Source organism: Argiope bruennichi, chromosome 1 (genome assembly GCF_947563725.1).
Source record: "Argiope bruennichi chromosome 1, qqArgBrue1.1, whole genome shotgun sequence".
Classification (NCBI taxonomy): domain Eukaryota; kingdom Metazoa; phylum Arthropoda; class Arachnida; order Araneae; family Araneidae; genus Argiope; species Argiope bruennichi.
In genome coordinates, this window is record NC_079151.1 from 1,154,608 (window position 1) to 1,181,305 (window position 26,698).

General features: G+C 32.5%; 2 protein-coding genes across 2 annotated transcripts; both read right to left on the bottom strand.

The window, feature by feature from the left end:
- Positions 1-21,809: 21,809 nt before the first annotated feature.
- LOC129961933 (uncharacterized) lies at positions 21,810-22,778 on the bottom strand. Its single transcript, XM_056075579.1, has one exon. It carries the CDS (start codon positions 22,776-22,778, stop codon positions 21,810-21,812), a length of 969 nt encoding a protein of 322 aa, XP_055931554.1.
- Positions 22,779-25,183: 2,405 nt separating this feature from the next.
- LOC129961942 (uncharacterized) lies at positions 25,184-26,260 on the bottom strand. Its single transcript, XM_056075591.1, has one exon. It carries the CDS (start codon positions 26,258-26,260, stop codon positions 25,184-25,186), a length of 1,077 nt encoding a protein of 358 aa, XP_055931566.1.
- Positions 26,261-26,698: the final 438 nt, after the last annotated feature.

The window sequence follows — 26,698 nt, forward strand, 5'->3', positions numbered from 1 at the left end:
CGGCAGTGTGTGTCATTGTATCTTGCTGGTCTTCTGTTCGAGTCTCGAGATCGACAAATAATTTATTTATTATTTTTTTTAAGTAAATTTTATCTTTATTTCTCCATTATTCATAGAGTTACTATGAATCATTCCAAATCATATATTTCAAAACAATATTATAAATTTAAAATATTTCTATATTTTATCGGAATTTTAAGAATCAAGTTCCCGCACATGCGTAGAATCTATTAATATTCTTAGCATTGTGCTTTTAAAACCAGATTTACACAATACTTAATACTTATTGCCGAGTCGTAATGAGAATCTTTGACCCTTCAGAAGCTCTCGAAGTACGAGTCTTGGTGGCTAGATCGGCACGGTGTGTCATTGTGTTTTGCTGTTCTTCTGTTCGAATCTCGATATCGACAAATAATTTATAATTTGTCTTTTTTTAAAATAAATTTTATCTTTATTTCTCCATTATTCATAGAGTTTCTATGAATCATTCCAAATCATATATTTCAAAACAATATTATAAATTTAAAATATTTCTATATTTTATCGGAATTTTAAGAGTCAAGTTCCCGCACATGCGCAGAATCTATTAATATTCTTAGCATTGTGCTTTTAAAACCAGATTTACACAATACTTAAAACTTTTTGCCGAGTCGTAATGAGAATCTTTGACCCTTCAGAAGCTCTCGAGGTACGCGTCCTGGTGGCTAGATCGGCAGTGTGTGTCATTGTATTTTGCTGGTCTTCTGTTCGAATCTCGAGATCGACAAAGATTTTATAATTTTTCTTTTTTTTAAATAAATTTTATCTATATTTCTCCATTATTCATAGAGTTACTATGAATCATTCCAAATCATATATTTCAAAACAATATTATAAATTTAATATATTTCTATATTTTAACGGAATTTTAAGAGTCAAGTTCCCGCACATGCGCAGAATCTATTAATTATCTTAGCATTGTGCTTTTAAAACCAGATTTACACAATACTTAAAACTTATTGCCGAGTCGTAATGAGAATCTTTGACCCTTCAGAAGCTCTCGAGGCACGAGTCTTGGTGGCTAGATCGGCAGGGTGTGTCATTTTATTTTGCTGGTCTTCTGTTCGAATCTCGAGATCGACAAATAATTTATAATTTTTCTTTTTTTAAAAATAAATTTTATCTTTATTTCTCCATTATTCATAGAGTTACTATGAATCATTCCAAATCATATATTTCAAAACAATATTATAAATTTAAAATATTTCTATATTTTATAGGAATTTTAAGAGTGAAGTTGACGCACATGCGTAGAATCTATTAATATTCTTAGCATTGTACTTTTAAAACCAGATTTACACAATACTTAATACTTATTGCCGAGTCGTAATGAGAATCTTTTACCCTTCAGAAGCTCTCGAGGTACGAGTGTTGGTGGCTAGATCGGCACGGTGTGTCATTGTATTTTGCTGTTCTTCTGTTCGAATCTCGATATCGACAAATAATTTATAATTTGTCTTTTTTTTAAATAAATTTTATCTTTATATCTCCATTATTCATAGAGTTGCTATGAATCATTCCAAATCATATATTTCAAAACAATATTATAAATTTAAAATATTTCTATATTTTATCGGAATTTTAAGAGTCATGTTCCCGCACATGCGCAGAATCTATTAATTATCTCAGCATTGTGCTTTTAAAACCAGATTTACACAATACTTAAAACTTATTGCCGAGTCGTAATGAGAATCTTTGACCCTTCAGAAGCTCTCGAGGTACGAGTCTTGGTGGCTAGATCGGCAGGGTGTGTCATTGTATTTTGCTGGTCTTCTGTTCGAATCTCGAGATCGACAAATAATTTATAATTTTTCTTTTTTTAAAATAAATTTTATCTTTATTTCTCCATTATTCATAGAGTTACTATGAATCATTCCAAATCATATATTTCAAAACAATATTATAAATTTAAAATATTTCTATATTTTATAGGAATTTTAAGAGTGAAGTTGACGCACATGCGCAGAACATATTAATATTCTTAGCAGTGTGCTTTTAAAACCAGATTTACACAATACTTAAAACTTATTGCCGAGTCGTAATGAGAATCTTTGACCCTTCAGAAGCTCTCGAGGTACGAGTCTTGGTTGTTAGATCGGCAGGGTGTGTCATTGTATTTTGCTGGTCTTCTGTTCGAGTCTCGAGATCGACAAATAATTTATTTATTATTTTTTTTAAGTAAATTTTATCTTTATTTCTCCATTATTCATAGAGTTACTATGAATCATTCCAAATCATATATTTCAAAACAATATTATAAATTTAAAATATTTCTATATTTTATCGGAATTTTAAGAGTCAAGTTCCCGCACATGCGCAGAATCTATTAATATTCTTAGCAGTGTGCTTTTAAAAACAGATTTACACAATACTTAAAACTTATTGCCGAGTCGTAATGAGAATCTTTGACCCTTCAGCAGCTCTCGAGGTACGAGTCTTGGTGGCTAGATCGGCAGGGTGTGTCATTGTATTTTGCTGGTCTTTTGTTCGAATCTCGAGATCGACAAATAATTTATAATTTTTCTTTTTTTTAAATAAATTTTATCTATATTTCTCCATTATTCATAGCGTTACTATGAATCATTCCAAATCATATATTTCAAAACAATATTATAAATTTAAAATATTTCTATATTTTATCGGAATTTTAAGAATCAAGTTCCCGCACATGCGCAGAATCTATTAATCTTCTTAGCATTGTGCTTTTAAAACCAGATTTACACAATACTTAAAACTTATTGCCGAGTCGTAATAAGAGTCTTTGACCGTTCAGAAACTCTCGAGGTCTGAGTCTTGGTGGCTAGATCGGCAGGGTGTGTCATTGTATTTTGCTGGTATTCTGTTCGAATCTCGAGATCGACAAATAATTTATAATTTTTCTTTTTTTTAAATAAATTTTATCTTTATTTCTCCATTATTAATAGAGTTACTATGAATCATTCCAAATCATATATTTCAAAACAATATTATAAATTTAAAATATTTCTATATTTTATCGGAATTTTAAGAATCAAGTTCCCGCACATGCGCAGAATCTATTAATATTCTTAGCATTGTGCTTTTAAAACCAGATTTACACAATACTTAAAACTTATTGCCGAGGCGTAATAAGAGTCTTTGACCATTCAGAAACTCTCGAGGTACGGGTCTTGGTGGCTAGATCGGCAGGGTGTGTCATTGTATTTTGCTGGTATTCTGTTCGAATCTCGAGATCGACAAATAATTTATAATTTTTCTTTTTTTAAAATAAATTTTATCTTTATTTCTCCATTATTCATAGAGTTACTATGAATCATTCCAAATCATATATTTCAAAACAATATTATAAATTTAATATATTTCTATATTTTATCGGAATTTTAAGAGTCAAGTTCCTGCACATGCGCAGAATCTATTAATATTCTTAGCATTGTGCTTTTAAAACCAGATTTACACAATACTTAAAACTTATTGCTGAGTCGTAATGAGAATCTTTGACCCTTCAGAAGCTCTCGGGGTACGCGTCTTGGTGGCTAGATCGGCAGTGTGTGTCATTGTATCTTGCTGGTCTTCTGTTCGAGTCTCGAGATCGACAAATAATTTATTTATTATTTTTTTTAAGTAAATTTTATCTTTATTTCTCCATTATTCATAGAGTTACTATGAATCATTCCAAATCATATATTTCAAAACAATATTATAAATTTAAAATATTTCTATATTTTATCGGAATTTTAAGAATCAAGTTCCCGCACATGCGTAGAATCTATTAATATTCTTAGCATTGTGCTTTTAAAACCAGATTTACACAATACTTAATACTTATTGCCGAGTCGTAATGAGAATCTTTGACCCTTCAGAAGCTCTCGAAGTACGAGTCTTGGTGGCTAGATCGGCACGGTGTGTCATTGTGTTTTGCTGTTCTTCTGTTCGAATCTCGATATCGACAAATAATTTATAATTTGTCTTTTTTTAAAATAAATTTTATCTTTATTTCTCCATTATTCATAGAGTTTCTATGAATCATTCCAAATCATATATTTCAAAACAATATTATAAATTTAAAATATTTCTATATTTTATCGGAATTTTAAGAGTCAAGTTCCCGCACATGCGCAGAATCTATTAATATTCTTAGCATTGTGCTTTTAAAACCAGATTTACACAATACTTAAAACTTTTTGCCGAGTCGTAATGAGAATCTTTGACCCTTCAGAAGCTCTCGAGGTACGCGTCCTGGTGGCTAGATCGGCAGTGTGTGTCATTGTATTTTGCTGGTCTTCTGTTCGAATCTCGAGATCGACAAAGATTTTATAATTTTTCTTTTTTTTAAATAAATTTTATCTATATTTCTCCATTATTCATAGAGTTACTATGAATCATTCCAAATCATATATTTCAAAACAATATTATAAATTTAATATATTTCTATATTTTAACGGAATTTTAAGAGTCAAGTTCCCGCACATGCGCAGAATCTATTAATTATCTTAGCATTGTGCTTTTAAAACCAGATTTACACAATACTTAAAACTTATTGCCGAGTCGTAATGAGAATCTTTGACCCTTCAGAAGCTCTCGAGGCACGAGTCTTGGTGGCTAGATCGGCAGGGTGTGTCATTTTATTTTGCTGGTCTTCTGTTCGAATCTCGAGATCGACAAATAATTTATAATTTTTCTTTTTTTAAAAATAAATTTTATCTTTATTTCTCCATTATTCATAGAGTTACTATGAATCATTCCAAATCATATATTTCAAAACAATATTATAAATTTAAAATATTTCTATATTTTATAGGAATTTTAAGAGTGAAGTTGACGCACATGCGTAGAATCTATTAATATTCTTAGCATTGTACTTTTAAAACCAGATTTACACAACACTTAATACTTATTGCCGAGTCGTAATGAGAATCTTTTACCCTTCAGAAGCTCTCGAGGTACGAGTGTTGGTGGCTAGATCGGCACGGTGTGTCATTGTATTTTGCTGTTCTTCTGTTCGAATCTCGATATCGACAAATAATTTATAATTTGTCTTTTTTTTAAATAAATTTTATCTTTATATCTCCATTATTCATAGAGTTGCTGTGAATCATTCCAAATCATATATTTCAAAACAATATTATAAATTTAAAATATTTCTATATTTTATCGGAATTTTAAGAGTCATGTTCCCGCACATGCGCAGAATCTATTAATTATCTCAGCATTGTGCTTTTAAAACCAGATTTACACAATACTTAAAACTTATTGCCGAGTCGTAATGAGAATCTTTGACCCTTCAGAAGCTCTCGAGGTACGAGTCTTGGTGGCTAGATCGGCAGGGTGTGTCATTGTATTTTGCTGGTCTTCTGTTCGAATCTCGAGATCGACAAATAATTTATAATTTTTCTTTTTTTAAAATAAATTTTATCTTTATTTCTCCATTATTCATAGAGTTACTATGAATCATTCCAAATCATATATTTCAAAACAATATTATAAATTTAAAATATTTCTATATTTTATAGGAATTTTAAGAGTGAAGTTGACGCACATGCGCAGAACATATTAATATTCTTAGCAGTGTGCTTTTAAAACCAGATTTACACAATACTTAAAACTTATTGCCGAGTCGTAATGAGAATCTTTGATTCTTCAGAAGCTCTCGAGGTACGAGTCTTGGTTGTTAGATCGGCAGGGTGTGTCATTGTATTTTGCTGGTCTTCTGTTCGAGTCTCGAGATCGACAAATAATTTATTTATTATTTTTTTTAAGTAAATTTTATCTTTATTTCTCCATTATTCATAGAGTTACTATGAATCATTCCAAATCATATATTTCAAAACAATATTATAAATTTAAAATATTTCTATATTTTATCGGAATTTTAAGAGTCAAGTTCCCGCACATGCGCAGAATCTATTAATATTCTTAGCAGTGTGCTTTTAAAAACAGATTTACACAATACTTAAAACTTATTGCCGAGTCGTAATGAGAATCTTTGACCCTTCAGCAGCTCTCGAGGTACGAGTCTTGGTGGCTAGATCGGCAGGGTGTGTCATTGTATTTTGCTGGTCTTTTGTTCGAATCTCGAGATCGACAAATAATTTATAATTTTTCTTTTTTTTAAATAAATTTTATCTATATTTCTCCATTATTCATAGCGTTACTATGAATCATTCCAAATCATATATTTCAAAACAATATTATAAATTTAAAATATTTCTATATTTTATCGGAATTTTAAGAATCAAGTTCCCGCACATGCGCAGAATCTATTAATCTTCTTAGCATTGTGCTTTTAAAACCAGATTTACACAATACTTAAAACTTATTGCCGAGTCGTAATAAGAGTCTTTGACCGTTCAGAAACTCTCGAGGTCTGAGTCTTGGTGGCTAGATCGGCAGGGTGTGTCATTGTATTTTGCTGGTATTCTGTTCGAATCTCGAGATCGACAAATAATTTATAATTTTTCTTTTTTTTAAATAAATTTTATCTTTATTTCTCCATTATTCATAGAGTTACTATGAATCATTCCAAATCATATATTTCAAAACAATATTATAAATTTAAAATATTTCTATATTTTATCGGAATTTTAAGAATCAAGTTCCCGCACATGCGCAGAATCTATTAATATTCTTAGCATTGTGCTTTTAAAACCAGATTTACACAATACTTAAAACTTATTGCCGAGGCGTAATAAGAGTCTTTGACCATTCAGAAACTCTCGAGGTACGGGTCTTGGTGGCTAGATCGGCAGGGTGTGTCATTGTATTTTGCTGGTATTCTGTTCGAATCTCGAGATCGACAAATAATTTATAATTTTTCTTTTTTTAAAATAAATTTTATCTTTATTTCTCCATTATTCATAGAGTTACTATGAATCATTCCAAATCATATATTTCAAAACAATATTATAAATTTAATATATTTCTATATTTTATCGGAATTTTAAGAGTCAAGTTCCTGCACATGCGCAGAATCTATTAATATTCTTAGCATTGTGCTTTTAAAACCAGATTTACACAATACTTAAAACTTATTGCTGAGTCGTAATGAGAATCTTTGACCCTTCAGAAGCTCTCGGGGTACGCGTCTTGGTGGCTAGATCGGCAGTGTGTGTCATTGTATCTTGCTGGTCTTCTGTTCGAATCTCGATATCGACAAATAATTTATAATTTGTCTTTTTTTTAAATAAATTTTATCTTTATATCTCCATTATTCATAGAGTTGCTATGAATCATTCCAAATCATATATTTCAAAACAATATTATAAATTTAAAATATTTCTATATTTTATCGGAATTTTAAGAGTCATGTTCCCGCACATGCGCAGAATCTATTAATTATCTCAGCATTGTGCTTTTAAAACCAGATTTACACAATACTTAAAACTTATTGCCGAGTCGTAATGAGAATCTTTGACCCTTCAGAAGCTCTCGAGGTACGAGTCTTGGTGGCTAGATCGGCAGGGTGTGTCATTGTATTTTGCTGGTCTTCTGTTCGAATCTCGAGATCGACAAATAATTTATAATTTTTCTTTTTTTAAAATAAATTTTATCTTTATTTCTCCATTATTCATAGAGTTACTATGAATCATTCCAAATCATATATTTCAAAACAATATTATAAATTTAAAATATTTCTATATTTTATAGGAATTTTAAGAGTGAAGTTGACGCACATGCGCAGAACATATTAATATTCTTAGCAGTGTGCTTTTAAAACCAGATTTACACAATACTTAAAACTTATTGCCGAGTCGTAATGAGAATCTTTGACCCTTCAGAAGCTCTCGAGGTACGAGTCTTGGTTGTTAGATCGGCAGGGTGTGTCATTGTATTTTGCTGGTCTTCTGTTCGAGTCTCGAGATCGACAAATAATTTATTTATTATTTTTTTTAAGTAAATTTTATCTTTATTTCTCCATTATTCATAGAGTTACTATGAATCATTCCAAATCATATATTTCAAAACAATATTATAAATTTAAAATATTTCTATATTTTATCGGAATTTTAAGAGTCAAGTTCCCGCACATGCGCAGAATCTATTAATATTCTTAGCAGTGTGCTTTTAAAAACAGATTTACACAATACTTAAAACTTATTGCCGAGTCGTAATGAGAATCTTTGACCCTTCAGCAGCTCTCGAGGTACGAGTCTTGGTGGCTAGATCGGCAGGGTGTGTCATTGTATTTTGCTGGTCTTTTGTTCGAATCTCGAGATCGACAAATAATTTATAATTTTTCTTTTTTTTAAATAAATTTTATCTATATTTCTCCATTATTCATAGCGTTACTATGAATCATTCCAAATCATATATTTCAAAACAATATTATAAATTTAAAATATTTCTATATTTTATCGGAATTTTAAGAATCAAGTTCCCGCACATGCGCAGAATCTATTAATCTTCTTAGCATTGTGCTTTTAAAACCAGATTTACACAATACTTAAAACTTATTGCCGAGTCGTAATAAGAGTCTTTGACCGTTCAGAAACTCTCGAGGTCTGAGTCTTGGTGGCTAGATCGGCAGGGTGTGTCATTGTATTTTGCTGGTATTCTGTTCGAATCTCGAGATCGACAAATAATTTATAATTTTTCTTTTTTTTAAATAAATTTTATCTTTATTTCTCCATTATTCATAGAGTTACTATGAATCATTCCAAATCATATATTTCAAAACAATATTATAAATTTAAAATATTTCTATATTTTATCGGAATTTTAAGAATCAAGTTCCTGCACATGCGCAGAATCTATTAATATTCTTAGCATTGTGCTTTTAAAACCAGATTTACACAATACTTAAAACTTATTGCTGAGTCGTAATGAGAATCTTTGACCCTTCAGAAGCTCTCGGGGTACGCGTCTTGGTGGTTAGATCGGCAGTGTGTGTCATTGTATCTTGCTGGTCTTCTGTTCGAATCTCGAGGTCTACAAAGATTTTATAATTTTTCTTTTTTTTAAATAAATTTTATCTATATTTCTCCATTATTCATAGAGTTACTATGAATCATTCCAAATCATATATTTCAAAACAATATTATAAATTTAAAATATTTCTATATTTTATCGGAATTTTAAGAGGTAAGTTCGCGCACATGCGCAAAATCTATTAATATTCTTAGCATTGTGCTTTTAAGACCAGATTTACACAATACTTAAAACATTGCCGAGTCGTAATGAGAATCTTTGAGACTTCAGAAGCTCTCGATTTACGCGTCTTTGTGGCTAGATCGGCAGAGTGTGTCGTTGTATTTTGCTGGTCTGTTCGAATCTGGAGATCGACAAAGATTTTATAATTTTTCTTTTTTTTTTAAATTTTATCTTTATTTCTAAATTATTCATAGAGTTACTATGAATCATTCCAAATCATATATTTCTAAACAATATTATAAATTTAAAATATTTCTATATTTTATCGGAATTTTAAGAGTCAAGTTCTCGCACATGCGCAGAATCTATTAATATTCTTAGCATTGTGCTTTTAAAACCAGATTTACACAATACTTAAAACTTATTGCCGAGTCGTAATAAGAGTCTTTGACCATTCAGAAACTCTCGAGGTACGAGTCTTGGTGGCTAGATCGACAGGGTGTGTCATTGTATTTTGCTGGTATTCTGTTCGAATCTCGAGATCGACAAATAATTTATAATTTTTCTTTTTTTTAAATAAATTTTATCTTTATTTCTCCATTATTCATAGAGTTACTATGAATCATTCCAAATCATATATTTCAAAACAATATTATAAATTTAAAATATTTCTATATTTTATAGGAATTTTAAGAGTGAAGTTGACGCACATGCGCAGAACATATTAATATTCTTAGCAGTGTGCTTTTAAAACCAGATTTACACAATACTTAAAACTTATTGCCGAGTCGTAATGAGAATCTTTGACCCTTCAGAAGCTCTCGAGGTACGAGTCTTGGTTGTTAGATCGGCAGGGTATGTCATTGTATTTTGCTGGTCTTTTGTTCGAATCTCGAGATCGACAAATAATTTATAATTTTTCTTTTTTTTAAATAAATTTTATCTATATTTCTCCATTATTCATAGCGTTACTATGAATCATTCCAAATCATATATTTCAAAACAATATTATAAATTTAAAATATTTCTATATTTTATCGGAATTTTAAGAATCAAGTTCCCGCACATGCGCAGAATCTATTAATCTTCTTAGCATTGTGCTTTTAAAACCAGATTTACACAATACTTAAAACTTATTGCCGAGTCGTAATAAGAGTCTTTGACCGTTCAGAAACTCTCGAGGTCTGAGTCTTGGTGGCTAGATCGGCAGGGTGTGTCATTGTATTTTGCTGGTATTCTGTTCGAATCTCGAGATCGACAAATAATTTATAATTTTTCTTTTTTTTAAATAAATTTTATCTTTATTTCTCCATTATTCATAGAGTTACTATGAATCATTCCAAATCATATATTTCAAAACAATATTATAAATTTAAAATATTTCTATATTTTATCGGAATTTTAAGAATCAAGTTCCCGCACATGCGCAGAATCTATTAATATTCTTAGCATTGTGCTTTTAAAACCAGATTTACACAATACTTAAAACTTATTGCCGAGGCGTAATAAGAGTCTTTGACCATTCAGAAACTCTCGAGGTACGAGTCTTGGTGGCTAGATCGGCAGGGTGTGTCATTGTATTTTGCTGGTCTTTTGTTCGAATCTCGAGATCGACAAATAATTTATAATTTTTCTTTTTTTAAAATAAATTTTATCTTTATTTCTCCATTATTCATAGAGTTACTATGAATCATTCCAAATCATATATTTCAAAACAATATTATAAATTTAATATATTTCTATATTTTATCGGAATTTTAAGAGTCAAGTTCCCGCACATGCGCAGAATCTATTAATCTTCTTAGCATTGTGCTTTTAAAACCAGATTTACACAATACTTAAAACTTATTGCCGAGTCGTAAAAAGAGTCTTTGACCGTTCAGAAACTCTCGAGGTCTGAGTCTTGGTGGCTAGATCGGCAGGGTGTGTCATTGTATTTTGCTGGTCTTTTGTTCGAATCTCGAGATCGACAAATAATTTATAATTTTCTTTTTTTTAAATAAATTTTATCTTTTTTTCTCCATTAATCATAGATTTACTATGAATCATTCCAAATCATATATTTCAAAAAAATATTATAAATTTAAAATATTTCTATATTTTATCGGAATTTTAAGAGTCAAGTTCTCGCACATGCGCAGAATCTATTAATATACTTAGCATTGTGCTTTTAAAACCAGATTTACACAATACTTAAAACTTATTGCCGAGTCGTAATAAGAGTCTTTGACCATTCAGAAACTCTCGAGGTACGAGTCTTGGTGGCTAGATCGACAGGGTGTGTCATTGTATTTTGCTGGTATTCTGTTCGAATCTCGAGATCGACAAATAATTTATAATTTTTCTTTTTTTTAAATAAATTTTATCTTTATTTCTCAATTATTCATAAAGTTACTATGAATCATTCCAAATCATATATTTCAAAAGAATATTATAAATTTAATATATTTCTATATTTTATCGGAATTTTACGAGTCAAGTTCCCGCACATGCGCAGAATCTATTAATTATCTTAGCATTGCGCTTTTAAAACCAGATTTACACAATACTTAAAACTTATTGCCGAGTCGTAATGAGAATCTTTGACCCTTCAGAAGCTCTCGAGGTACGAGTCTTGGTGGCTAGATCGGCAGAGTGTGTCATTGTATTTTGCTGGTCTTCTGTTCGAATCTCGAGATCGACAAATAATTTATAATTTTTCTTTTTTAAAAAATAAATTTTATCTTTATTTCTCCATTATTCATAGAGTTACTATGAATCATTCCAAATCATATATTTCAAAACAATATTATAAATTTAAAATATTTCTATATTTTATAGGAATTTTAAGAGTGAAGTTGACGCACATGCGTAGAATCTATTAATATTCTTAGCATTGTGCTTTTAAAACCAGATTTACACAATACTTAATACTTATTGCCGAGTCGTAATGAAAATCTTTGACCCTTCAGAAGCTCTCGAGGTACGAGTGTTGGTGGCTAGATCGGCACGGTGTGTCATTGTATTTTGCTGTTCTTCTGTTCGAATCTCGATATCGACAAATAATTTATAATTTGTCTTTTTTTTAAATAAATTTTATCTTTATTTCTCCATTATTCATAGAGTTACTATGAATCATTCCAAATCATATATTTCAAAACAATATTATAAATTTAATATATTTCTATATTTTATCGGAATTTTAAGAGTCAAGTTCCCGCACATTCGCAGAATCTATTAATTATCTCAGCATTGTGCTTTTAAAACCAGATTTACACAATACTTAAAACTTATTGCCGAGTCGTAATGAGAATCTTTGACCCTTCAGAAGCTCTCGAGGTACGAGTCTTGGTTGTTAGATCGGCAGGGTGTGTCATTGTATTTTGCTGGTCTTCTGTTCGAGTCTCGAGATCGACAAATAATTTATTTATTATTTTTTTTTTAAGTAAATTTTATCTTTATTTCTCCATTATTCATAGAGTTACTATGAATCATTCCAAATCATATATTTCAAAACAATATTATAAATTTAAAATATTTCTATATTTTATCGGAATTTTAAGAATCAAGTTCCCGCACATGCGTAGAATCTATTAATATTCTTAGCATTGTGCTTTTAAAACCAGATTTACACAATACTTAATACTTATTGCCGAGTCGTAATGAGAATCTTTGACCCTTCAGAAGCTCTCGAGGTACGAGTCTTGGTGGCTAGATCGGCACGGTGTGTCATTGTATTTTGCTGTTCTTCTGTTCGAATCTCGAGATCGACAAATAATTTATAATTTTTCTTTTTTTAAAATAAATTTTATCTTTATTTCTCCATTATACATAGAGTTACTATGAATCATTCCAAATCATATATTTCAAAACAATATTATAAATTTAAAATATTTCTATATTTTATCGGAATTTTAAGAGTCAAGTTCCCGCACATGCGCAGAATCTATTAATATTCTTAGCAGTGTGCTTTTAAAAACAGATTTACACAATACTTAAAACTTATTGCCGAGTCGTAATGAGAATCTTTGACCCTTCAGCAGCTCTCGAGGTACGAGTCTTGGTGGCTAGATCGGCAGGGTGTGTCATTTAATTTGCTGGTCTTTTGTTCGAATCTCGAGATCGACAAATAATTTATAATTTTTCTTTTTTTTAAATAAATTTTATCTATATTTCTCCATTATTCATAGCGTTACTATGAATCATTCCAAATCATATATTTCAAAACAATATTATAAATTTAAAATATTTCTATATTTTATCGGAATTTTAAGAATCAAGTTCCCGCACATGCGCAGAATCTATTAATCTTCTTAGCATTGTGCTTTTAAAACCAGATTTACACAATACTTAAAACTTATTGCCGAGTCGTAATAAGAGTCTTTGACCGTTCAGAAACTCTCGAGGTCTGAGTCTTGGTGGCTAGATCGGCAGGGTGTGTCATTGTATTTTGCTGGTATTCTGTTCGAATCTCGAGATCGACAAATAATTTATAATTTTTCTTTTTTTTTAAATAAATTTTATCTTTATTTCTCCATTATTCATAGAGTTACTATGAATCATTCCAAATCATATATTTCAAAACAATATTATAAATTTAAAATATTTCTATATTTTATCGGAATTTTAAGAATCAAGTTCCCGCACATGCGCAGAATCTATTAATATTCTTAGCATTGTGCTTTTAAAACCAGATTTACACAATACTTAAAACTTATTGCCGAGGCGTAATAAGAGTCTTTGACCATTCAGAAACTCTCGAGGTACGAGTCTTGGTGGCTAGATCGGCAGGGTGTGTCATTGTATTTTGCTGGTATTCTGTTCGAATCTCGAGATCGACAAATAATTTATAATTTTTCTTTTTTTTAAATAAATTTTATCTTTATTTCTCCATTATTCATAGAGTTACTATGAATCATTCCAAATCATATATTTCAAAACAATATTATAAATTTAATATATTTCTATATTTTATCGGAATTTTAAGAGTCAAGTTCCCGCACATGCGCAGAATCTATTAATTATCTTAGCATTGCGCTTTTAAAACCAGATTTACACAATACTTAAAACTTATTGCCGAGTCGTAATGAGAATCTTTGACCCTTCAGAAGCTCTCGAGGTACGAGTCTTGGTGGCTAGATCGGCAGGGTGTGTCATTGTATTTTGCTGGTCTTCTGTTCGAATCTCGAGATCGACAAATAATTTATAATTTTTCTTTTTTTTTAAATAAATTTTATCTTTATTTCTCCATTATTCATAGAGTTACTATGAATCATTCCGAATCATATATTTCAAAACAATATTATAAATTTAAAATATTTCTATATTTTATCGGAATTTTAAAGAGTCAAGTTCCCGCACATGCGCAGAATCTATTAATATTCTTAGCATTGTGCTTTTAAAACCAGATTTACACAATACTTAATACTTATTGCCGAGTCTTAATGAGAATCTTTGACCCTTCAGCAGCTCTCGAGGTACGAGTCTTGGTGGCTAGATCGGCAGGGTGTGTCATTGTATTTTGCTGTTCTTTTGTTCGAATCTCGAGATCGACAAATAATTTATAATTTTTCTTTTTTTTAAATAAATTTTATCTATATTTCTCCATTATTCATAGCGTTACTATGAATCATTCCAAATCATATATTTCAAAACAATATTATAAATTTAAAATATTTCTATATTTTATCGGAATTTTAAGAATCAAGTTCCCGCACATGCGCAGAATCTATTAATCTTCTTAGCATTGTGCTTTTAAAACCAGATTTACACAATACTTAAAACTTATTGCCGAGTCGTAATAAGAGTCTTTGACCGTTCAGAAACACTCGAGGTATGAGTCTTGGTGGCTAGATCGGCAGGGTGTGTCATTGTATTTTGCTGGTATTCTGTTCGAATCTCGAGATCGACAAATAATTTATAATTTTTCTTTTTTTTAAATAAATTTTATCTTTATTTCTCCATTATTCATAGAGTTACTATGAATTATTCCAAATCATATATTTCAAAACAATATTATAAATTTAAAATATTTCTATATTTTATCGGAATTTTAAGAATCAAGTTCCCGCACATGCGCAGAATCTATTAATGTTCTTAGCATTGTGCTTTTAAAACCAGATTTACACAATACTTAAAACTTATTGCCGAGGCGTAATAAGAGTCTTTGACCATTCAGAAACTCTCGAGGTACGAGTCTTGGTGGCTAGATCGGCAGGGTGTGTCATTGTATTTTGCTGGTATTCTGTTCGAATCTCGAGATCGACAAATAATTTATAATTTTTCTTTTTTTTAAATAAATTTTATCTTTATTTCTCCATTATTCATAGAGTTACTATGAATCATTCCAAATCATATATATCAAAACAATATTATAAATTTAATATATTTCTATATTTTATAGGAATTTTAAGAGTCAAGTTCCCGCACATGCGCAAAATCTATTAATATTCTTAGCAGTGTGCTTTTAAAACCAGATTTACACAATACTTAAAACTTATTGTCGAGTCGTAATGAGAATCTTTGAACCTTCAGCAGCTCTCGAGGTACGAGTCTTGGTGGCTAGATCGGCACGGTGTGTCATTGTATTTTGCTGGTCTTCTGTTCGAATCTCGAGATCGACAAATAATTTATAATTTTTCTTTTTTTTAAATAAATTTTATCTTTATTTCTCCATTATTCATAGAGTTACTATGAATCATTCCAAATCATATATTTCAAAACAATATTATAAATTTAAAATATTTCTATACTTTATCGGAATTTTAAGAATCAAGTTCCCGCACATCCGCAGAATCTATTAATATTCTTAGCATTGTGCTTTTAAAACCAGATTTACACAATACTTAAAACTTATTGCCGAGGCGTAATAAGAGTATTTGACCATTCAGAAACTCTCGAGGTACGAGTCTTGGTGGCTAGATCGGCAGGGTGTGTCATTGTATTTTGCTGGTATTCTGTTCGAATCTCGAGATCGACAAATAATTTATAATTTTTCTTTTTTTTAAATAAATTTTATCTTTATTTCTCCATTATTCATAGAGTTACTATGAATCATTCCAAATCATATATATCAAAACAATATTATAAATTTAATATATTTCTATATTTTATCGGAATTTTAAGAGTCAAGTTCCCGCACATGCGCAGAATCTATTAATTATCTTAGCATTGTGCTTTTAAAACCAGATTTACACAATACTTAATACTTATTGCCGAGTCGTAATGAGAATCTTTGACCCTTCAGAAGCTCTCGAGGTACGAGTCTTGGTGGCTAGATCGGCACGGTGTGTCATTGTGTTTTGCTGTTCTTCTGTTCGAATCTCGAGATTGACAAATAATTTATAATTTTTCTTTTTTTTTAAATAAATTTTATCTTTATTTCTCCATTATTCATAGGGTTACTATGAATCATTCCAAATCATATATTTCAAAACAATATTATAAATTTAAAATATTTCTATATTTTATCGGAATTTTAAGAGTCAAGTTCCTGCACATGCGCAAAATCTATTAATATTCTTAGCAGTGTGCTTTTAAAACCAGATTTACACAATACTTAAAACTTATTGTCGAGTCGTAATGAGAATCTTTGACCCTTCAGAAGCTCTCGAGGTACGAGTCTTGGTGGCTAGATCGGCAGGGTGTGTCATTGTATTTTGCTGGTCTTCTGTTCGAATCTCGAGATCGACAAATAATTTATAATTTTTCTTTTTTTTTTAAATAAATTTTATCTTTATTTCTCCCTTATTCATAGAGTTACTATGAATCATTCCGAATCATATATTTCAAAACAATATTATAAATTTAAAATATTTCTATATTTTATCGGAATTTTAAGAGTCAAGTTCCCGCACATGCGCAGAATCTATTAATATTCTTAGCATTGTGCTTTTAAAACCAGATTTACACAATACTTAATACTTATTGCCGAGTCGTAATGAGAATCTTTGACCCTTCAGAAGCTCTCGAGGTACGAGTCTTGGTGGCTAGATCGGCACGGTGTGTCATTGTGTTTTGCTGTTCTTCTGTTCGAATCTCGAGATTGACAAATAATTTATAATTTTTCTTTTTTTTAAATAAATTTTATCTTTATTTCTCCATTATTCATAGAGTTACTATGAATCATTCCAAATCATATATTTCAAAACAATATTATAAATTTAAAATATTTCTATATTTTATCGGAATTTTAAGAGTCAAGTTCCCGCACATGCGCAAAATCTATTAATATTCTTAGCAGTGTGCTTTTAAAACCAGATTTACACAATACTTAAAACTTATTGTCGAGTCGTAATAAGAGTCTTTGAACCTTCAGCAGCTCTCGAGGTACGAGTCTTGGTGGCTAGATCGGCACGGTGTGTCATTGTATTTTGCTGGTCTTCTGTTCGAATCTCGAGATCGACAAATAATTTAATATTTTTCTTTTTTTTAAATAAATTTTATCTATATTTCTCCATTATTCATAGCGTTACTATGAATCATTCCAAATCATATATTTCAAAACAATATTATAAATTTAAAATATTTCTATATTTTATACTAATTTTAAGAATCAAGTTCCCGCACATGCGCAGAATCTATTAATCTTCTTAGCATTGTGCTTTGAAAACCAGATTTACACAATACTTAAAACTTATTGCCGAGTCGTAATAAGAGTCTTTGACCATTCATCAGCTCTCGAGGTACGAGTCTTGGTGGCTAGATCGGCAGGGTGTGTCATTGTATTTTGCTGTTCTTCTGTTCGAATCTCGAGATCGACAAATAATTTATAATTTTTCTTTTTTTTAAATAAATTTTGTCTTTATTTCTCCATTATTCATAGATTTACCATGAATCATTCCAAATCATATATTTCAAAACAATATTATAAATTTAAAATATTTCTATACTTTATCGGAATTTTAAGAGTCAAGTTCCCGCACATGCGCAGAATCTATTAATATTCTTAGCATTGTGCTTTTAAAACCAGATTTACACAATACTTAAAACTTATTGCCGAGTCGTAATGAGAATCTTTGACCCTTCAGAAGCCCTCGAGGTACGAGTCTTGGTGGCTAGATCGGCAGGGTGTGTCATTGTATTTTGCTGGTCTTCTGTTCGAATCTCGAGATCGACAAATAATTTATAATTTTTCTTTTTTTTAAATAAATTTTATCTATATTTCTCCATTATTCATAGCGTTACTATGAATCATTCCAAATCATATATTTCAAAACAATATTATAAATTTAAAATATTTCTATATTTTATCGGAATTTTAAGAATCAAGTTCCCGCACATGCGCAGAATCTATTAATATTCTTAGCATTGTGCTTTTAAAACCAGATTTACACAATACTTAAAACTTATTGCCGAGGCGTAATAAGAGTCTTTGACCATTCAGAAACTCTCGAGGTACGAGTCTTGGTGGCTAGATCGGCAGGGTGTGTCATTGTATTTTGCTGGTATTCTGTTCGAATCTCGAGATCGACAAATAATTTATAATTTTTCTTTTTTTTAAATAAATTTTATCTATATTTCTCCATTATTCATAGCGTTACTATGAATCATTCCAAATCATATATTTCAAAACAATATTATAAATTTAAAATATTTCTATATTTTATAGGAATTTTAAGAATCAAGTTCCCGCACATGCGCAGAATCTATTAATCTTCTTAGCATTGTGCTTTGAAAACCAGATTTACACAATATTTAAAACTTATTGCCGAGTCGTAATAAGAGTCTTTGACCATTCAGAAACTGTCGAGGTACAAGTCTTGTTGGCTAGATCGGCAGGGTGTGTCATTGTATTTTGCTGGTATTCTGTTCGAATCTCGAGATCGACAAATAATTTATAATTTTTCTTTTTTTTAAATAAATTTTATCTTTATTTCTCCATTATTCATAGAGTTACTATTAATCATTCCAAATCTTATATTTCAAAACAATATTATAAATTTAAAATATTTCTATATTTTATCGGAATTTTAAGAGTCAAGTTCCCGCACATACGCAGAATCTATTAATATTCTTAACATTGTGCTTTTAAAACCAGATTTACACAATACTTAAAACTTATTGCCGAGTCGTAATGAGAATCTTTGACCCTTCATCAGCTCTCGAGGTACGAGTCTTGGTGGCTAGATCGGCAGGGTGTGTCATTGTATTTTGCTGTTCTTCTGTTCGAATCTCGAGATCGACAAATAATTTATAATTTTTCTTTTTTTTAAATAAATTTTGTCTTTATTTCTCCATTATTCATAGATTTACCATGAATCATTCCAAATCATATATTTCAAAACAATATTATAAATTTAAAATATTTCTATACTTTATCGGAATTTTAAGAGTCAAGTTCCCGCACATGCGCAGAATCTATTAATATTCTTAGCATTGTGCTTTTAAAACCAGATTTACACAATACTTAAAACTTATTGCCGAGTCGTAATGAGAATCTTTGACCCTTCAGAAGCCCTCGAGGTACGAGTCTTGGTGGCTAGATCGGCAGGGTGTGTCATTGTATTTTGCTGGTCTTCTGTTCGAATCTCGAGATCGACAAATAATTTATAATTTTTCTTTTTTTTAAATAAATTTTATCTTTATTTCTCCATTATTCATAGAGTTACTATGAATCATTCCAAATCATATATTTCAAAACAATATTATAAATTTAATATATTTCTTTATTTTATCGGAATTTTAAGAGTCAAGTTCCCGCACATGCGCAGAATCTATTAATTATCTTAGCATTGTGCTTTTAAAACCAGATTTACACAATACTTAAAACTTATTGCCGAGTCGTAATGAGAATCTTTGACCCTTCAGAAGCTCTCAAGGTACGAGTCTATGTGGCTAGATCGGCAGGGTGTGTCATTGTATTTTGCTGGTCTTCTGTTCGAATCTCGAGATCGACAAATAATTTATAATTTTTCTTTTTTTAAATTAATTTTATCTTTATTTCTCCATTATTCATAGAGTTACTATGAATCATTCCAAATCATATATTTCAAAACAATATCATAAATTTAAAATATTTCTATATTTTATCGGAATTTTAAGAGTCAAGTTCCCGCACATGCGCAGAATCTATTAATTATCTTAGCATTGTGCTTTTAAAACCAGATTTACACAATACTTAAAACTTATTGCCGAGTCGTAATGAGAATCTTTGACCCTTCAGAAGCTCTCGAGGTACGAGTCTTGGTGGCTAGATCGGCAGGGTGTATCATTGTATTTTGCTGGTCTTCTGTTCGAATCTCGAGATCGACAAATTATTTATAATTTTTCTTTTTTTTAAATAAATTTTATCTTTATTTCTCCATTATTCATAGAGTTACTATGAATCATTCCAAATCATATATTTCAAAATAATATCATAAATTTAAAATATTTCTATATTTTATCTTAATTTTAAGAGTCAAGTTCCCGCACATGCGCAGAATCTATTAATTATCTTAGCATTGTGCTTTTAAAACCAGATTTACACAATACTTAAAACTTATTGCCGAGTCGTAATGAGAATCTTTGACCCTTCAGAAGCTCTCAAGGTACGAGTCTATGTGGCTAGATCGGCAGGGTGTGTCATTGTATTTTGCTGGTCTTCTGTTCGAATCTCGAGATCGACAAATTATTTATAATTTTTCTTTTTTTTAAATAAATTTTATCTTTATTTCTCCATTATTCATAGAGTTACTATGAATCATTCCAAATCATATATTTCAAAATAATATCATAAATTTAAAATATTTCTATATTTTATCTTAATTTTAAGAGTCAAGTTCCCGCACATGCGCAGAATCTATTAATTATCTTAGCATTGTGCTTTTAAAACCAGATTTACACAATACTTAAAACTTATTGCCGAGTCGTAATGAGAATCTTTGACCCTTCAGAAGCTCTCAAGGTACGAGTCTATGTGGCTAGATCGGCAGGGTGTGTCATTGTATTTTGCTGGTCTTCTGTTCGAATCTCGAGATCGACAAATAATTTATAATTTTTCTTTTTTTAAATTAATTTTATCTTTATTTCTCCATTATTCATAGAGTTACTATGAATCATTCCAAATCATATATTTCAAAACAATATCATAAATTTAAAATATTTCTATATTTTATCGGAATTTTAAGAATCAAGTTCCCGCACATGCGCCGAATCTATTAATCTTCTTAGCATTGTGCTTTTAAAACCAGGTTTGGTTTGATTTTTTTTTGGCACAAAAGCCATTTTTGACCATGCTGCGCCAAGCAAATGGTAAGATGATAGGACAGACAGTAAAAGCACACATGTTAAAATATAAATCGAAAGGTATCCAAATACACATGCAGAAAATTAATGTGCAAGAATGGTAATAGTTCTATATGGAACACTGTTTCGATAAAAACGCTACAATTTATCGATGAAAAAAAAAATCAAGCGTTAGCATTAGTTAAAAAGCACTAGATACAAATATAAAAACCGATAGTTTTTAAAAATTTAAAAATGTTTGGGTGGAATTTCTCTCCCACCAGGTCCTGCAAAGTCAATGACGAAGACTTAAAAAAGTGTAGACGGAAGGAATTAAAACATGGGCATTCAATTAAAATGTGATTTATTGTAAAATCTACACCACACGTGAGACACTTTGGAGCCGTCTCGCCAAAAATGAGGTGCCTGTGTGTGTAACGAATATGTCCTATACGGAGGCGAGTCAATTTGACATCAGCCTCTCGTATAGTGTTAACTGGCCACAAATTAATTTTCGGTTAGATGAAATGTAATTTATTATGGATCTGCAGATCCCATGACTTTTGCCAGGTAGATAAAATGCTGCAGTTAAGAGACAGTTTAACGTCGCAAAACGGAAGTCCTTTGATCATAAATGTCGAAGCAGATTTTGCAGCTGAATCTGCTTTCTCATTCCCTAAAATGCCCACGTGACTAGGAACCCAACAAAATAAGATGCTTAGACCAGCTTGTTCTAATACACGCAACATAAACAAAATTCGAATAGCAATTGGATTCATTCTGTTGTGATAATTAGAAAGTGCTTTCAGAGCACTCATGCTATCAGAATAAATAATGATATTATGCTGAGTAGCAGCCGAAATTTTCTGAAGAGCACAGAAAATTGCCATTAACTCAGCAGTATAAACGGAACAACAATTATGAAGACGGTGACTCAATGTCTCAGATGGAAACACAATGCCACATCCAACATGTCCATCTGTTTTCGAGCCGTCCGTGAAAATAGGTACAAAAGATGAATACTGATGGCGGTGATATAAAAACAGCTGCTGAAAAACAACATGTGCAGTTAAAGATTTATCGAATCCTGTAAAGGGGTTCAAAAAGGAAAAACGCGGGATATCCCAGGGAGGGAAGCAAAAGGAATCAACTGCTTTAATATGAACGTCTTTGAGATCCGAGTCATGCAGCAGCAATTTGACTCTATCATAAAAGGGAAGTATGTGCGAAGGACGGGCATTATACAATCGACGCAGACCTACTGGTAGTGCCATATTGCTTAAGGGGTGTTTTGAAACAGATTTAGTTCTGAAATAAAACTGAGCAGATAATTTCTGCCTCCTTAAGCAAAGGGGTAGCTGATGACATATGACATAGAGGCTTTCAACCGGAGAGGTACGAAATGCACCAGAACAGATACGCAAAGCTGAATGGTGGACTGGATCTAGACGCCTCAGAACAGATGAACGGGCGGAACCATATACCATGCACCCGTAATCTATTCGGGAGAGGACTATTGCCTCATAAATACGGAGAAGGGAGGTTCGATCGGCACCCCAAGATGTTCTGGAGAGTACTTTCAAAATGTTTAACGCCTTCTCACACTTTCTTCGCAGGTGTAAGATATGCGATAGAAAGGTGAGCTTTCGATCGAAAATTACTCCCAAGAATCGTACTTCATTCACTACAGGAATCGGTGAATCATTTATTTGAATATTGGGATCCTGATGAATGCCTCTTTTCCTACAGAAGTGTACACAGCTACTCTTCTCTGGGGAGATGGTGTGACCATTGTTATTGCACCATGCTACCAATTTATTTACTGCGTGTTGTAATTGTCTCTCTAATAAATCCATATTACTGCCTTGGCATGAGATCTGCAGATCATCAACATATAGTGTTCCCTGAACAGATGAAGGCAACTTATTTAAAATTTGGCTTAGATGAACAATAAAAAGCGTGACACTGAGGACACTTCCTTGCGGAACACCCTCAGCTTGAATAAAATAATTAGAATAAACATTACCAATTCGAACACGAAAGGTACGTTGTGTCAAAAAATTTTGTAAAAATATGGGTAAATTTCCTCTAAATCCAAAGTTAAAAATGGTAGAAAGTATACCATAGCGCCATGCTCGGTCATACGCTTTTTCTATATCAAAGAATATAGAGACAAGGTGGTTTCTCCTGACATATGCATTGCGAATTTCGGTTTCCAGTAATACGAGGTTGTCAAGAGTTGAGCGACCTCTACGGAAACCACTCTGCAATGGGGAGATGCAACCATGTTTCTCTAATTCGAAAATTAGTCGAGCATTGACCATGCGCTCGAAGGTCTTACAAAGGCAATTTGTAAGAGCAATCGGCCTGTAGTTCAGAGGGACAGATGGTTCTTTGCCAGGTTTTAAGATAGGAATCACAATAGCTTCTCGCCATTGTGAAGGGTATTTCTGCTCAGTCCATATTCTGTTAAAAAGCATTAACAGATTGGAAAGGGAAATGGTATTCAAATGGCGAAGCATGTTATATGTGATTCCATCTGGCCCAGGACTGGTATCATGGACTTGAGACAGCGCCGTTTCCAATTCAAACATCCTGAATTCACAATTATATGGAATGACATCTCGGGTTTTAAAGCTCAAAGGCAACCGTTCCGCGCGATTCTTAATTGCCAGAAACTCAGGGCTGTAAGAATCAGTTGCGGAAACTTGTGCAAACGATTGGCCAAGAATGTTAGCAATGTCTAATGGGTCCGAATACATCATATTACCAGTTTTTAAAACTGGAATAAAAGTTTCATTATAGATCCCATTAGCAGCCTTTACCTTTTTCCATAAAAGTTTACTGGTAGTAGAGGACGTGATGGATGAAACAAATTTAGTCCATGATTCTCTCTGACTGCGGCGGCGAATGCGACGTGCAAGCGCTTTGGCTTTCTTAAAAGCGACCAAGTTCTCAGTCGTCGGGTACCTTCTAAATAGATTCCATGATTTTTTCTGTTTCTTATGGCTGTCGCGACAGGCTTTATTCCACCACGGTCTACGAAATTTTCTTAAACGTGGGGATGTTTTCGGAATGGTGGTGTTTGCGGCATTTATTATCGTATCAATCACATTTTGTATTGCTTTTGAAATATCTGTATCACTGACCATAGCCTCATTGATAACCGCTAGTTGTGAAAATGTATTCCAGTCTGCCCGCTGGAATAGAAAACGCGGGGGACAAATAGTCGCACTACCGCTATCAGTGTGGGAGAGTATTAGGGGAAAGTGATCGCTATTGTGCAGATCCTCTCCAACTGTCAAATTCAACATCGGTAGCAGTTCAGGAGAGCATATGGCCAGGTTAAGACAGTGGAAGCTACGTGTGGGGGCATGGAAGTACGTTTGCTCGTCATTATTGAGCAGACAGAGACAGTTGTTAGCAATAAACTGTTCAATCTGCTGCCCACGAGAGTTTGTACTAACCGAGCCCCACAAAGTACTATGTCCGTTGAAATCGCCGATTATAATAAAAGGCGAAGGAAGTTGATCCACTAATGTGTCAAGGTCTTGTTGACGTATTATATCATGTGGCGGAAGATAAATACAGCAGACTGTGACCAAAGATCGTATATGGACCTGCACAGCCACAGCCTGAAGAGATGTATGCAACATAAGAGGAGTGCTCGGATAAAGGTTTGAAGTAAAGATGCAGACACCTCCAGAACCATGAGATTCAGTGCCTGCATCTTTCCGAACACAGTTATATCCGCGTAATTTTAGTGGAACGTTGGGTGTCAAGAAGGTCTCCTGAACACCGAAACAGACAGGATGAAAATTGTTAATAATGGACTTGATATCCTGCAATTTGGACCGGATGCCGCGACAATTCCAAGAAACGAAGGTACCCATTAAGATATATGTTTGGCTGGAGAAAGAACAGAGGCATTAGTCTGAGTGTCCGGATCATCGCAACTCATATCAAGCTCATCTTCATCCTCAGAGGGATGTAATTTTATATCAGGGCTATGCAACTTATCCCCAAAGATCGTTGTTAAATCCTTGTGGACATTACCCTGCATCGCCATTCCCAAAGCGACGGAATTTTTGGAGGTTGATTTTTTTAATTTCAGAGGTAAATCTTTTTGCGAAAGACCGCGTTTTGCAAGTTTTAATGTTAGTGAGCTTTGTTTTTTGCGTTTAGACTTTGTTTTTACAACCTTAGGAGTGTCAGAAGTATCATTAATTGATTTTTCAGAATCGGAATCTGTAAGTTTTTCAGGTGGTTTGTATTTTTTAGAGTTTTTCACACAATTTGCACAGGAGCAGTTTGAACAATAGGTGCTTTGAAGTACAGAAGCATAACTCTTACCAGGAGTAGGCGTTTGCGCTTGAACCTTACGCCAGGCTTCGGGATACGTAATATCTTCTTTGAACTTAACAGTAGTGATTTGTTTCTCTAGTATCCAGCGCGGGCATGATCGAGAATAAGAAGGGTGATTGCCACTGCAGTTCACACACTTTTCCTGTGCGGAACATTGCTGGCTGTCATGCCCTTTACCTGCACAACGGGCACATGTTAATGACCCGCGGCAATTCATTTTAGAATGTCCAAAGCGCTGGCAATGGAAACATCTCAGAGGGTTTGGTATATATGGACGGACTGGTAGTCTGATGTAGCCGGCATAAGCAAATTCTGACAGTTTAGGTGTATTGAACGTTAAAATGTGATGTTTTGCCTCCAGAAGTTCTCCATCACGCCGAAGAGTGATGCGGCGAACATTCGTGACACCCTGCGGTTTCATTTCTGCAATAATTACCTCCAAGGAAACATTTAGCAATTCCCCACAGGTAATCACACCTTTAGAGGTGTTCAAAGATTGATGTGGATTAACAGTAACCGGTATTGTAGCTAAATTTTTAATTTTTTGTATCTGCTGGGCTTGCTTCCGAGAATTAACCTCAACAAGCAAGTCCCCAGAGCGCATTTTTTTTATTGATGTTACACCGCCAACTGTTCCAGTTACAGCCTTCTGAACAAGAAATGGTGATACATTATCGAATGATTCGTTAGCATTAGAGATCCGCTTTACAACAAAAAAACTATCAAAATGGTAAGAATTTGAAGAAACTGGTGCTTTATGACGCCCACTGAAGGGACCCTTTTTGGGAGGAGCCATGCGATATGGTGAATGATTCGGGCCCGACGGCACCGCCCACCACGGAGCCCAACAAGGAAAGGCAGCCACCGGCTCTGGCCATTCCCAGCCTCGGCACTTACCTTGGTGCTAGCCGGAACCTATACGCTCGGAGTTACCCCCGGGGACAGTGACCACCCTTAACGCCAAGCCCAAGCAGTAACCCCTTTGCTTGATCCCTAGCAGACTAGCCACTCAGGTGACTAGGTACCAGCCGATTGATACACC

Coding starts and splice junctions, on each gene's coding strand:
- LOC129961933 (XM_056075579.1), bottom strand. CDS start 22,778: ATGGTATATGGTTCCGCCCGTTCATCTGTTCTGAGGCGTCTAGATCCA.
- LOC129961942 (XM_056075591.1), bottom strand. CDS start 26,260: ATGCGCTCTGGGGACTTGCTTGTTGAGGTTAATTCTCGGAAGCAAGCC.